General features: G+C 32.5%; 2 protein-coding genes across 3 annotated transcripts in view; both read left to right on the forward strand.

Moving 5' to 3' along the window:
* Window positions 1-16,007, forward strand: part of LOC139492177 (inositol 1,4,5-triphosphate receptor associated 2-like) — a 455,884-nt gene that overhangs the window by 308,024 nt on the left and 131,853 nt on the right. The gene's annotated exons all lie outside the window — the stretch shown is intronic.
* LOC139492176 (transient receptor potential cation channel subfamily M member-like 2) overlaps window positions 1-16,007 on the forward strand; it is a 99,002-nt gene that overhangs the window by 58,555 nt on the left and 24,440 nt on the right. For both annotated transcript variants that reach the window (XM_071280340.1, XM_071280341.1), the window contains 6 exons: window positions 2,082-2,202; window positions 3,044-3,254; window positions 5,300-5,436; window positions 6,252-6,391; window positions 11,365-11,483; window positions 12,645-12,739. In XM_071280340.1, the coding sequence (XP_071136441.1) occupies window positions 2,082-2,202; window positions 3,044-3,254; window positions 5,300-5,436; window positions 6,252-6,391; window positions 11,365-11,483; window positions 12,645-12,739 (823 nt within the window). The remainder of the gene's footprint in view (window positions 1-2,081; window positions 2,203-3,043; window positions 3,255-5,299; window positions 5,437-6,251; window positions 6,392-11,364; window positions 11,484-12,644; window positions 12,740-16,007) is intronic.

Raw genomic sequence — 16,007 nt, forward strand, 5'->3', positions numbered from 1 at the left:
AAAGCGGCAATTACATGTAGCACAGTTGTTGCCAATCAGAGATATATATTTATGAATTTGAAAAAAGTGGCACCAGCATATGGAGTATATGTGGCTCAATTGATACGTTACTTTAGAGCTAGCTCAAAGTACGTTGGTTTTGTTGAACAAGGAATACTTTTTTCTCAAAAGTTGCTAAGACAGGGCTATGAATCAATCAAATTAAGGTCATCACTCAAGAAATTTTATGGTCGCCATCATGAGCTGATTGGCCATTATGACAAAAGTGTGTCCGAAATCTTATGATCTCAGTGATATTCTTCCTCAGTCATAACAACCTTTCATCATTACCGAATTGAACATAGAAATAACATGATGGGTGCCGTATGCGGTGCAGGAAGTGCTTACCCTTCCGGAGCACCTGATTTTGCTCCCGGTTTTTAGTGGAGTTCGTGTTGTTTATTATTTATTATTTATAACTGTAGATGTAACGTCTTTTGGTTTTATGAGTCTTCGTTTACTCCTTGGTTTTGATTGTTATTGTCTTATACACGATACCTTATGCATGTATTTACATGATATAAGCTTATTATTACACTTGCAGATATGAATAAAAGATGACAAGAAGGTTTCATATGAAATAAAATTTAAAAAATAAAATCCTCCCACCCGCCCCATTTTTTTCATAAAATTGGATGAAAATCTACTAATTAATTTTAGTTGGCCTTATTGTTTCCTCAAGACCATACTCGCAAATAGTGTCAAGGGAGAGCCAAAAATTCAGTCCCTGAAATTTTCGTCCGTGAAATTTTCATCCCGGAACGGGAATCGAACCAGAAATCTTTGTGTTAGTAGTACAATGCACTAACCACTACGCCACATATGTGTCAATGTCTTGTCAATTTATACATGTTCATACATGAATAAGATAGTTTGTATGGATAGCTGAAAATAACACTTGCTTTGTTATGAATAACCTAGAAAAATTACAAACTTTTGCAAAAATTACCTCTGCAATATTATCACATCATCATAATGTCACTGATGTGAAATAAGTAAGAAAATAAAACATTTTTTTTTTTTTTTTACTATTTGACATTTGGCATAAAAATGAAAAAAAAATTGCGATTTTGATGAAATAAGGTCAAAAAGATATCTTCAATATGTTGTGTTTTGTTCACACATCAGTGACAATATAATGGAATTTGATGTGACTGTCATACAAGTGAGAGGTTTAGCTAGCTATAAAACCAGGTTCAATCCACCATTTTCTACATTTGAAAATGCCTGTGCCAAGTCAGGAGTGTGACAGTTCTTGTCCATTCGTTTTTGATACGTTTTGTTATTTGATTTTGCCATGTGCTTATAGACTTTCCGAATTGATTTTCCTCTGAGTTCAGTATTTTTGTGATTTTACTTTTTTCCATTACTGAACAAAACTAAAGATGTAGACTAAAACAAAACACTGCTGAATTGGGTTCTATGTATTGTAAAATCTACATACATTGGAAACTAATTTAGTTTAAAATTGAAAAGGAAAGATATGATGTATCATTTTATGATACAAATCCACTATAAACACATGGAAAAATTACAGCACAGGAACAAATAAAACCTCAAGAACATGTATTGAATATAAGTTCTGTCTAAATGAAAATATGTACCAAGTCAGGAATATGACAGTGGTCCATTCTTTTGATGTGTTTGAGCTTTAGATTTTGTCATTTGATTAGGGACTTTTCATTTTTGAATTTTCATTGGAGTTCAGTTTTTTTGTGATTTTACTTTTTGCAGTAATAGAAAATTTATTGTGAGTTTAAACATACCTGCCAACTGTCACTATTTGCTGTTTCCCCAATGGAGGCTTCCAAATGGAAATTTTGAAATAGCAATTTTGTCAACAATTTTAAACAAAACAATTGATTTTACAATGGCTGAAGTCTTGTAAACGTATTAAGAAGCAAAAAAAACCAACATTAAAATGTATTTGAAGCCCCCCTTTTAAGGTTTTGTAGGACTATAAGAGCCATCTTGCATGTAAAACACCCATGGTCATTTTGAAAAGTTGGCAGGTATGGAGTTATGATATAATTTACTTGTAGAACCTTTGGTGGAACCAGTCCAGAAGTGTCCAATGTCAAGTTTGGGTGGTTATATCATTACCATACAGTATTTATTGATTTGTAAACTTGTCTTAGTCACTCTGCTGTTTGCAATGTTTGCGTAAGTATAACATCAAGTTTTAATCTTATAATTTATTAATTTGTATAAAGAACACAAGGAAATTTATGTTATACACCTTTCAATCAAAATCATTCAGCTATTATATGTCCCTTTTTTCAGGTCATGCATATCCCACTTTTATTCAGTTTTCAACAAAAGAAATAATCTAAATTCTCTTTTTTTAGAGGAAAATTACATATGTTATCTCCGTATCTATTTTTTGCAAACAATTGGACTCTTAACTTACTTTTGTTTGATACCAAAGATTTTATATAAACTAACCCTAAATACCAGACTAAGAATTTTGTATGCCAGACACATGTTTTGTCTACAAAAGACTTATTGGTGATGCTTAAACAAGCAAAAACAGGTAAAAAGACCAAATAAAGTACTAAGTGGAAGAACTTTGTGGACCTAAAGGTGAATTGGTATGTGATTGAACATATCAATTTATCTAGCGTTGACCTGTTACAAATACATTTTACAGTTTATGAACACCAATTCTCAAACACTTTTTGTTGTGAAAAGAAAAATGTATTTATTATAACTGGCAACTACTGTGGGTTCATTCTTTTCAGTGGGTACCAATTTTCATGGAATTTGAATTTCATGGTTTTTGCAAAATTTGCATAAAAGCCTATAGAAAATGTGTACTTTTGTTGAACATTTAATATCATGTATAACCTATTTCCATGGAACCCCTAAAAATTATAGTGTCCCACAAATAATGATAAATTCACAGTATTCCATGTTCTTTTAAAACATTGAAATGATATAGTAGGCATGGTTTACTATTGATACACATGCACGATCTATAATGTTTTGTTTTATTCTTTTTCAGTCTCACGATAACCAAGGTAGATCTTGAAGCTGCTGAGATCTGGAAGTTCCAACGATATATGATAATTATGGACTTTGAGGACAGACTATGTTTTCCTCCTCCGTTCACCATCATCAACTACCTTTTTATTTTTCTGACTTTTATACATAGACTTTTAAAAGGCTGCATGAAGAAATGTTCTGACTTTTGTACATGTGATAAACTGTATAAGGTAGGATCACAACCATTTTACTGTACATTTTTAAAAGGCTTGGTTCTAACACAATACCAATTTGCCTTTTCAGAATTTAAAGGACTATGGGTAATCTCATTGTTCGTACACCAAAATGAAAATAACGTTACCTCATTGGTTTAAACCACGTTTTAAACAGTTCACAACATTTGGTGTATGCTTTTCAAAATATTACCCAGAATGCATTAGATTTTGAAACAGTGAATTGCCTACAAGTTTTACCCAATTGCAGTTTAAATTTACCTCCACAAACTGATCAACTGGTAATTGGCACCCATGGATAAAAAAAATATTTCTGATGATTTCGTGGTTTTGCAAAATTTTAAGTTCGCTGCTTAGTTTCAAAATAAATAGCTTTCCATAACACTAGTATATATTGATAAGGGATTTATTGAGGTATCTAAAAAGCAAAAAAAATATAGGGTAATGTGCTTGTTTTTAAGATATTAGCCATTGGAATTTGGGCGGGAAAATGTTCTCTTGATTTTTCATGGCTTTATCATTGACAAGTTAAATTTCTCAAAAACTATTGAAAAATAAAGAAGATTTTATAAGACTTTTACAAATGGCTTATAATTATGCATGTAAAAGATTTATAAAAAGAAAAATGGGGGTCCATGGGCAATTTTTTTTAAGACATTCAAATGGATAAAACCAGAGGATTTAGAAAATCTGACAAAAATTTCAAAACATGACAAGCAGACATCCTTAAGACAACTCTACACCAGAGACCAAATGACTGGGAACTTTACAACTATAGGTCATTTATGGCCTACAACAATGAGGTAAACCACATAGTCAGCTATAAAAGGCCTCATAGTGACAAATGTAAAACAATTTAAATGAAAAAAATCCTGGCCAGATTTGTGTAAAAACCAATAAAGGAAATTAAAATATGATAAACAGCAACAAACGACAACCACTAAATTACAGGCACATACAGAAAATGGCAGGTTAAACATGTTACTTCTATGGTTACGACTTTTTATAAGTTATTAGATTTATTTGCAAATAAATATTTGCTGTGTTTTCTTCTGTTTTGAAAGTTATTGTTAACTTGTTATTAGGATATTTTTTATAGTTCAGACATATTATTTAATTGAGGTTTACAGCCAATTTCAATGAGTGTGTAGCTAAAAGTAAGTTCTTTGGTTACCTTGTATGCTAGCTGAACCGTGAAGTCATTGTTATTTAAGGTAAACACTACCCTTCTTCCAGAGTAGCCTTGTCCTACAGACAGATATATTGGTTATTTGCCAGAATAGTCTACTCTTAAAGGAGGGTAGTTTATCTAACCTTATGATAAATTCACTGTTCAGCTAGCAGGCAAATTAAGCTAACCAAAGATATTACCTTTGCATACACACTCATTAAAATCGGCTGTAAATAAAAACATAATTCAGTTTTGACTGAATAAAACTTCCAAACCCTCAGGTGGGGTCTGATTTAATTTAAAAAGGATAAAACTTATAAGTTATTTAGAATCAGTAAAAGTAAAAATGAGGCAGCTGGAAGTCATTTTGCCTTTCACTGAGATATTTTTGTGTCAAAATTCATAGATAATGGTGTAAAGCTCCACAATATACAATGTAAGTTTTTCCTCCATTTTTTTTTTTCACAAAGTGCACGAAACAATTCTTATAGGCTGACTAATTGTTATGCCCCATTTATAGGCATTATATTTTCTGGTCTATGAATCATTTCGTTCGTTTGTCCATCCGTCTGACCGTTCATCAGTCCTTTTGTCCTGCTTCATGTTAAAGTTTTTGGTCAAGGTAGTTTTTTGATGAAGTTGAAGTCCTATCAACTTGAAACTTTGTACACATGTTCCTTATAAAATGATCTTTCTAATTTAAATGCCAAATTAGTTTTTTGACCCCATTTTCACAGTCTTCTGAACATAGAAAATGATAGAGCGAGTGGTGCATCTGTGTACTAAGGGCACATTCTTGTTTTTTTTTTTACAAAGTGCACATAACATACTGTTTGCTAATAGGCTGACTAATTTTCATAATTTATTTCAGACGAAGAAATCAGAGAGTCATAAAAAGACCAAAAGGTCAGAGGATTATAATTACTGGAAGAAATGCTCCCATGATTATGTTAATGCAAAGGAGGAAAAACTTCAAATGGAAGATATACCAAAGGTACAAGCTGAAATGTAAGTACATTATTATATACTATAAATTAAGAAAGGTTTTTATTAATGTGAATAATGCGACAAGGTGAGTATCCTAATAATAAGAACACTCATTTTGATAACAAAAACAAAGATTTGTATGTAGATTTTTCTAAAATCACAATAATTTAACTCGCATTCTTGTCCATTTATGAAAAATCGCTATAATAAATGCATGCAATAATTTCTGAATGTACAGTAGAAGGTTTGTGGAAATACCGATTAAAAGAAAGTCAGGAATATGATTCAGGGAATATGTCTCTTCTTATATAGGACTTTAAAAAAGGTGTTTGTCCTAACCAAGACAGAACTTCAAGAAAGAAGTCGGGGAAACAGTCATGGAATTTGTCCCTACCAAGACAGGACTCAGTATTACAGTCAATTGTTGACATGAAGAGATAACTGTAAATTTAGAAATTATTGCGTTGTTTTTTTGTCCCATTTATCAGCATTATGCTTTCTGGTCTGTGTGTTCATCCGTCCTTTTGTCCGTTTGTCCTGCTTCAGGTTAAAAATTTTGGTCGAGGTAGTTTTTGATGGAAGTTGAAGTCCAATCAACTTGAAACTTAGTACACATGTTCCCTATGATATGATCTTTCTAATTTTAATGACTAATTCTAAATTTTCCCCCATTTTCACAGTCCAATGAAAATAGAAAATGATAGCGCGGATGGGACATCCATGTACTTGAGACACATTCTTGTTATTTAATTTCCAAAACTGCAACATGATGTTTTGCAAAAAACAAATTATATCTGCCAGTTTATAAATAGCTTGTTTCTTTCATTTGTTGACAGATTACAGAATATGCAGGATGATTTGAGATTCCAAAAGAAGACTATCAAGAGGATGACAGATAGAATATTTGAATTAGAGAGAATGATTCAATCCAGTAGGATGTATCTAGAGAATATCTCGCATAAATTGGACAAGTCAGGTAAAAAAAAAAGGGGGGTAATATCAGATAAATAAACTCATCATAGATACCAGGACTAAATTTAGTAAATACGCCAGACGTGCATTTCGTCTACAAAAGACTCATCAGTGACACTCTAATCCAAAAAGGTTAAAAAGGCCAAATAAAGTACGAAGTTGAAGAGCATTGAGGACCAAAATTCCTAAAAGTTTGCCAAATACAGCTAAGGTAGTCTATGCCTGAGGTAGAAAAACCTTAGTATTTCAAAAAATTCATAAATTTGTAAACAGTAAATTTATAAATATAACCATATCAATGACAATTCATGTCAGCACAAAAAGTGCTGACTACTGGGCTTGCGATACCCTCGATAAGTTATTCAAAGAAAGAACAAAAGTCAAAGGAAATAAAACCACTATGGCGAAAAGAAAAAGAAATGAACAGACAAATAAGTTGAAACAGCTGTTCACCAAACATTACATAGAAAACAGGAGTCAGGTTTTTGCTGACTAATAAAAAAAAATGACATTTATTAAAATTTCTTGTTCATAGCAGATCTTTTAAAGTTTCTTAAAATTGTTAATGCAAACTTGTTTTTTATATTGTTATGAGTTACAATACAGATAGAGCGTCACTGATGAGTTTTTTGTATTGTTATGAGTTACAATTTATGACTAAAATTAGCAAAGACCCATCAAAACAACATTTGATACAAAAATTTAACAATACTTTTAGATATTTGGATGATATATTGGCTCTAAATAATGACGACTTCAGTATGTATACTAAAGAAATTTATCCTGTAGAACTTACTTTAAATAAAGCTAATGATAACAATGACCACTGCCCTTTCCTCGATCTTGATATCTATATCATAAACGGGAAGCTTAATACAAAAATTTATGATAAAAGAGATGATTTTTCATTTCCTATTGTTAATTATCCATTTTTAGATGGTGACGTTCCCTTGTCACCATCTTATGGTGTTTATATATCTCAACTTGTACGATTCGCTCGTGTATGTAACAATGTATTAGATTTTAGCGAGAGAAATTTATGTATTACTGAAAAATTATTACACCAGGGTTTTCGATATCACAAACTGGTCAAAACATTTACTAAATTTTATCACCGGTATAAGGAAATAATTCGTAAATATAACTCAACATGCAGACATCTTATACGTTCAGGTATTTCACATCCAAAATTTTATGGAAATATTCTTTATAAAGCACAAAAATGTCAGTATTCTCCTCAGAAACTAACAAAACCTTTAAATAGACTTATTAAAAGGGGATATAGTTACGATACTGTTGTCAGGTCATTAAAGATTGCATATTTTGGCTTTAACATTGATTCACTGATAGGGTCTTTGCATCGGAACTAAACACATTTATTTCTAAAAAAACAGTTGTTGGCATGACACGGGTTATGTTCTTCTCATATATTTTATGATAGTATGATACTAAACCCCTAACGGGAGGGATTGTACCTGATATTCATATGATGAAGACATAATCTTTCAATCAGTTTAATTGAGGTCTGGAGCTGGCATGTCAGTTAACTGCTAGTAGTCTGTTGTTATTTATGTATTATTGTCATTTTATTTATTTTCTTTTGTTACATCTTTTGACATCAGACTCGGACTTCTCTTGAACTGAATTTTAATGTGCGTATTGTTATTCTTTTACTTTTCTACATTGGCTAAAGGTATAGGGGGAGGGTTGAGATCTCATAAACATGTTTAACCCAGCCGCAAATTTGCGCCTGTCCCAAGTCAGGAGCCTCTGGCCTTTGTTAGTCTTGTATGATTTTAAATTTTAGTTTCTTGTGTATAATTCGGAGTTTAGTATGACGTCCATTATCACTGTACTATTATGCATATTTTAGGGGCCAGCTGAAGGACACCTACGGGTGCGGGAATTCTCGCTACATTGAAGACCCATTGGTTGCCTTCGGCTGTTGTTTGCTCTATGGTCGGGTGGTTGTCGCTTTGACATATTCACCATTTCCTTTCTCAATTTTATTGTATATTATTAAAAATTGTACATCAACCTCCAAATGCCTGTTTTGTGTTCTTAGGTTTCTGTCACATTGACCTATACCCTACACCTTCTTTTACAGGCAATCAGAGTACACTACAAGTGTTCTAAACTTGTATCTCCAATACTGATATATATACAAATCAAGATAAAAATTGTATCTCATGATGTCATCTATGTATGAGTGAATCCAAATTCAGTTAAAAAGTCACAATAGAGGGGTATAGGAGGGGTCCTGATCCCGAAATCCCGGGCTTTAAAACACGAAATCCCGAAATCCTGAGCTTAAAAACAAGAAATCCTGAGGTCCTGAAATTGGAAAAAAGAATTCCCGGATCCTGAAAGGGTAAATCCCGAGCTTAAAAACACCCGATCCCGGAGTCCCCATAAAGGTCCTATCCCCCCTCACAATAGGAAATTAAGAAATAATTCTTTTATGCCATGCTCTATGCTCATTTTAACATGGAAAGGCATTATATTTGTCAGTATCTTTTTTACCTGGTGTTAGCAAGGTTTCAATTGTATATTTTAGGTAGTCGAAACGTTGTAGAAAATAAAAAAAGAGAAGATAAAAGTAAACTTGCTTTAAGAAAGATTTTATTTTATTTCCTGGCTAGAAACCAACACAAATGTCCATTTTGATATTGGGTGTTGTTCAAAATACAACTGAGGTAGCATTTTCAATTGTGATGTTAATCACATGCAGCCCATGTTTTATTGGAATTACAAAATGGCGTTTCCCTTAGCAGTCTGAAATTATAGATCTAATGACTATTGTGGTATCAATTTTTAGACCATATGAAATATGTCACTTATAGTTGAGAAACACATACATTTTATCAGTTTATGTGTATTTTATTATGCCCCGTTTATGGGCATTATGTATTCTATTCCGTGCATCCTTTCATCCGTCTGTCTGTTCATTCGTTCATTTGTCCCGCTTCAGGTTAAGTTTTTTTTGGTCAAGGTAGTTTTTGATGAAGTTGAAGTCCTATCAACTTGAAACTCAGTACACATGTTCCCCTGATATGATCTTTCAAATGTTAATGCCAAATTAGAGTTTTGACCCCAATTTCATGGTCCATTGAACATAGAAAATAAAAGTGAGATTTGGGCATCCATGTTCTATGGACACATTCTTGTTTCAACAGATGTACTTTCAGTGTCTACAGTTAAAGGTCTACTTGTCCATGTGTTTATTTGTATTTTATTTCAACATATGTACTTGGAGTGTCTACAGTAAAAGGTCTACTTGTCCATGTTTTTATGTGTATTTTATTTTAACAGATGTACTTGGAGTGTCTACAGTAAAAGGTCTACTTGTTCATGTGTTTATTTGTATTTTATTTCAACATATGTACTTGGAGTGTCTACAGTAAAAGGTCTACTTGTCCATGTTTTTATGTGTATTTTATTATACTCCAGCTTTAAAAAAGGGGGGGGGGTATACTGTTTTACCTCTGTCTGTCCGTCAGTCCGTCAGTCTGTCCGTCCGTCCGTCAGTCTGTCCGTCCGTCCGTCAGTCAGTCCGTCCCATGAAACTTTCGTCACATTTTTCTCAGGAACTACACATCCACCCTTTCTGTAATTTGGTATCAACATTTATATACGGGTATGTCAGCCATACGGTGTGATGCGTTTTCAGATTCATCACTTGACAACTTCCTGTTTACTGAACACTTGTCTGATTTTACACATGCTAGCCAAGTTAAAAATTTTCATCACATTTTTCTCAGGAACTACAATACAAGGATTTCTGAAATTTGGTTTCAGGATTTATATAAGTCAGCTATACCGTGTGATGCGTTTTCAGATTCATCACTCGACAACTTCCTGTTTACCGAACACTTGTATGATTTTACACATGATAACCAAGTTGAAAATTTTCGTCACATTTTTCTCAGGAACTACAATACAAGGATTTCTGAAATTTGGTTTCAGGATTTATATAAGTCAGCTATACCGTGTGATGCGTTTTCAGATTCATCACTTGACAACTTCCTGTTTACCGAACACTTGTATGATTTTACACATGATAACCAAGTTAAAAATTTTTGTCACATTTTTCTCAGGAACTACAATACAAGGATTTCTGAAATTTGGTTTCAGGATTTTTATAAGTCAGCTATACCGAGTGATGCGTTTTCAGATTCATAACTCGACAACTTCCTGTTTACCGAACACTTGCATATTTTTACACTATTAATATTATCCACTTGCGACGGGGGTATCATCAGTGAGCAGTAGCTCGCAGTTTCACTTGTTTTAACAGATGTACTTGGAGTGTCTACAGTAAAAGGTCTACTTGTTCATGTGTTTATGTGTATTTTATTTCAACATATGTACTTGGAGTGTCTACAGTAAAAGGTCTACTTGTCCATGTTTTTATGTGTATTTTATTTTAACAGATGTACTTGGAGTGTCTACAGTAAAAGGTCTACTTGTCCATGTATTTATTTGTATTTTATTTCAACACATGTACTTGGAGTGTCTACAGTAAAAGGTCTACTTGTCCATGTGTTTATGTGTATTTTATTTTAACAGATGTACTTGGAGTGTCTACAGTTAAAGGTCTGCTTGTCCATGTGTTTATGTGTATTTTATTTCAACAGATGTACTTGGAGTGTCTACAGTAAAAGGTCCACTTGTTCATGTGTTTATGTGTATTTTATTTTAACAGATGTACTTGGAGTGTCTACAGTTAAAGGTCTACTTGTCCATGTGTTTATGTGTATTTTATTTCAACAGATGTACTTGGAGTGTCTACAGTTAAAGGTCTACTTGTCCATGTGTTTATGTGTATTTTATTTCAACAGATGTACTTGGAGTGTCTACAGTAAAAGGTCTACTTGTTCATGTGTTTATGTGTATTTTATTTCAACAGATGTACTTGGAGTGTCTACAGTAAAAGGTCTACTTGTTCATGTGTTTATGTGTATTTTATTTCAACAGATGTACTTGGAGTGTCTACAGTAAAAGGTCTACTTGTCCATGTGGCTGCTAGGCAATCACCTTACCCAGGAACCACTGTTACCAGATTCCCTGTCTTTGATAAATATGTTCCTTGGGAGGTAAGATTTGTAAGGTTACCAGTGCAACCTAAAAACAAGATTTTTGCTGAAGATGGTTTTATAATAGAAATCAAAGTAAATTAAAAATCAGGGAGTACTTTACTGTAGTAGATTCATTATTTTTTGTTGAATACCATTTTTTGTGGATTTTGTGGGTACAGGTGAACCACGAAATAAAATTTTCAACAAATTTCAAATATTCTATAGGATTGTATGCAGACATCCACAAAACCACGAAAGTAAATATCCATGAACATATAAGATTTCTATAATCCACAAAAATTGGTTCCCACGAAAATAAATGAATCCACTGTAGTTCAAAACTTCAAGACAAATAACTATGAAGCAGTGCCATAAACATGATAATTATGCTCCACCTACGATAGTAGAGGGGCATTATGTTTTCTGGTCTGTGGCTCTGTTTGTGCGTCCATTCGTCTGTGTGTCTGTACGTCCGTTAAGGTTAAAGTTTTTGGTCAAGGTAGTTTTTGATGAAGCTGAAGTCCAATCAACAACTTGAAACTTAGTACACTTGTTGCTAATGATATGATCTTTCTAATTTTGAAGCCAAATTAGACTTTTGACCCCAATTTCACCCCAATTTCACAGTCTACTGAACATAGAAATTGAAAGTGGGAGTTTCAGGTTAAAGTTTTTGGATTATTACCCAATTTCACGGTCCATGGAACATGGAAAAGGATAGTGCGAGTGGGGCATCCGTGTACTTTGGACACATTCTTGTTTTTACTCTAACACATGTTGGTAATTGGCAATTGTTACAAAAAATGTTTGTGTTCAATCAGATTTCATTCAGTAGCAGTAACTTCATATGGTATAAAAATCAAGACACCTTCATCACAACCAAAATTTTCTGTTTTTCATTTGGTTGTCTCTTAATAATCAAGCAGGCACTACCTAACTTTTTTAATCCATTTTTCTTATGTATGATACCTTTTTAACTGTAAAAGATTATTTATATATATTTTAATATTTTAAAATTTTGAACCAAAGGTACATGTAGATGACCAGGAAAATCATACAAGTGTTATAAAACCAAATTTGTTGCTTTAGAAATATTAAATTACTGAAGAAACAAAGAACAGATTTTTTTTTTATTCATATGACATTTAAATGTGTGAGTATTACTGTTTCAAATTACAGCAACCATATGAAGTTTATGATGCCAAAATATATACAAAGTCACGAGATTCATTCAGTGAAGATGAGAGACTGTATGTTGATGAAGATATTATACTGTAAGTATTATAAATATAAAAAAGAAGATGTGGTATGATTGCCAATGAGACACCTCTTTTGTGGGAACAATTTGGTTGATTATAGATAGATAGATATTTTTATTATTAAAGTACAACTTGGTACATATCAAGGCTTCCAAAAATTATTTGAGCCAGCCGGACATTTCATATCTGATTCCGATTTTAATTCCTTAAGACTTAGTCACAAAAGGCAATTATGGTAATCAGATGGCCATTCCAATGATTGACATTGCATTAAAAAAACCGATTTTAAACTTTACTTTGATATGATATGAATTTGATGTTCGGATGTAACTGTTAAATTGGCAGTGCATCATTCAAAGTGTGCACATCAGCGTGCTCATATCTGCCTTAGACTTTTTATTTGTGCAAAATGACATTATCAAATCTTTAGTTTCGTTTTCACATTGTTCTAACCGGATGTTGACTTGACAATGGTAAAACATGGACCATAAAGGGATACGTAAAATCCCTGAATGTTTACAAAGCAGGACTGAGTGAAGAAGCTCTTTCCACGTTATTTCTTCAACAAAATACTTGAAATGAACGTTAGATACAGGTATCAAAGATAATTTTAGCATTTTTGAAGAAATGTAGGATGCATAATTAAATTTCCCACCTGTGCACATGCGCACACGTGTTCTAGTTCATACGACGTAGTTCTGACGATTTTTCATTTAAAACCTTTTTAAATTTTTCATCAAATCATGTTAATAAACTAATTTCTAATAATTTTAATCTTTTGGACTAAATCAATAAGAAACAAACTGCTGAAAAGTAAGAAAAAAATTGTGAATAGACCGATCAATTTTACGATGTCCGGTACTGAACATAGTTCACCTGTCACCTGAACAGGTAGATTTCAGCTGTCCAACTACTAATTAGCCTTGATTAAAATTAGAAAGTATTGGATTATGTGTTGTTTTGATAGTAATTAATCATCATGTCACATTTATGACCGGAAATGTGTTGATGTTAATGGAAAAAGGTTGGGTCAAAAAGATCGTGTATAAAATGACCGAAAAAGCCTTGAAAACTAAAAAGTATATGACCGTTTCATGCTTTGCCCAGCCGGACTTTTACCGGACATTATACAAATGACCGGAATATATGACCGTTTTGGAAGCCTTGGTACATATACATGAAATACAATATATTGCAGTTTTAAACATAAACATTTAATAAACATAAATAAAGAGCTGCTGAACCAACGCCTCTTATGTTTTGTGCTGGTAGAGTTCCCTTAAGTGGATACCAGATGGTATGCAGGGTTGTCAGATAAAAAATAAACATGTATAATTATACCAACCAGCCTTTAGAGGCTTATGATGCACTGTCATTTATGTACGAATAATTATATGAATAAATTTCAAATCTATTAATCAGTTTTATATCGGAGGCTTAATTCTTATTTGATACAATGTAGTTTCAATATATCAGTTGTGTTTAATAATTAAATGAGATAATAAGAATGAAAGTAACTTAATAATTAACTTTTATTATACCCCCGCTTTAAAAAAGGGGGGGTATACTGTTTTACCTCTGTCTGTCAGTCCGTCCCATGAAACTTTCGTCACATTTTTCTCAGGAACTACACATCCACCCTTTCTGTAATTTAGTATCAACATTTATATATGTCAGCCATACTGTGTGATGCGTTTTCAGATTCATCACTTGACAACTTCCTGTTTACCGAACACTTGTCTGATTTTACACATGATAGCCAAGTTGAAAATTTTCGTCACATTTTTCTCAGGAACTACAATACAAGGATTTCTGAAATTTGGTTTCAGGATTTATATAAGTCAGCTATACCGTGTGATGCGTTTTCAGATTCATCACTCGACAACTTCCTGTTTACCGAACACTTGTATGATTTTACACATGATAGCCAAGTTGAAAATTTTCGTCACATTTTTCTCAGGAACTACCATACAAGGATTTCTGAAATTTGGTTTCAGGATTTATATAAGTCAGCTATACCGTGTGATGCGTTTTCAGATTCATCACTCGACTACTTCCTGTTTACCGAACACTTGTATGATTTTACACATGATAACCAAGTTAAAAATTTTCGTCACATTTTTCTCAGGAACTACAATACAAGGATTTCTGAAATTTGGTTTCAGGATTTTTATAAGTCAGCTATACCGTGTGATGCGTTTTCAGATTCATCACTCTACAACTTCCTGTTTACCGAACACTTGCATATTTTTACACTATTAATATTATCCACTTGCGGCGGGGGTATCATCAGTGAGCAGTAGCTCGCAGTTTCACTTGTTTGATAATGTAAGGGTTGAAAATGGAAATTTAGGAAGATAAGAGTTGTTTCTTTTTGTATGTATCCACATCATATTATAAAAACTAGAATTTGTAATTATAAAAGGTAAGAAAAAGAAATTTTCACCTAGATTTGACAAAATTCTGACAGTTGATCTATATCATGATAATTTATCCTATTTGCTGTGATAGAGAAATAGCATGTAGACACTATGGCTAATATTTGAAAATGTAAACAGGTACATTTAAATGCATACAAGTAAAAAAAGTAAATAAAAAAATATAACACTATTTATTACAATAAGTATATAACAAGCATGTATAACTATGAACAGACTATACCTTTCTTTCTTCAATGCAGACATTATAAAGTATGTATACAAGTATAGTTTGACTTTTCATCTTGGTGTTACTTTGGGTTATCTCCCTTTATCAAAATTGAAAATTTGACATTTTCTTCTCTTAGCTTTTTTTTTTTGTAGCTTTGACATGGTAGTTCTATTGTGTTGAATTGAGTTTGTAGTATTAATAATTAAATGAGATAGCATTGTCTCATGTGTGCCTGCACCAGTGATCATACATGTTCAACAAAGTGTTTTATCTTGTGTTACTTTGAAACATAGTAATAATTCCAGTTTGTATCAACAGAAGACTGATTCACATTACATATTATATTATATACAAATTGTATGCACTATAAATGATGAAATGTAACTTCTCTTACTTATACATTTATACCCCATAAAAATGAAGCGTTCATGTACACTTTTCTCAAAATTTCTTAGGGGGTCCAAGTATAGATTTTCAAACTTTCTGGTGTGAATAGAATTGTACAGATACATGTGAGGAAATTCATATTACTGACTGATAAAATTTTGACTAATAAAAATGAGCTGTCATTGAAAGTAAATATTTATATATTGATCAGCTTTGAACTTTTGATATAATTATTATGATCGTGTAG

This window comes from Mytilus edulis, chromosome 10, assembly GCF_963676685.1.
Source record: "Mytilus edulis chromosome 10, xbMytEdul2.2, whole genome shotgun sequence".
Taxonomy (NCBI): Eukaryota; Metazoa; Mollusca; class Bivalvia; order Mytilida; family Mytilidae; genus Mytilus; species Mytilus edulis.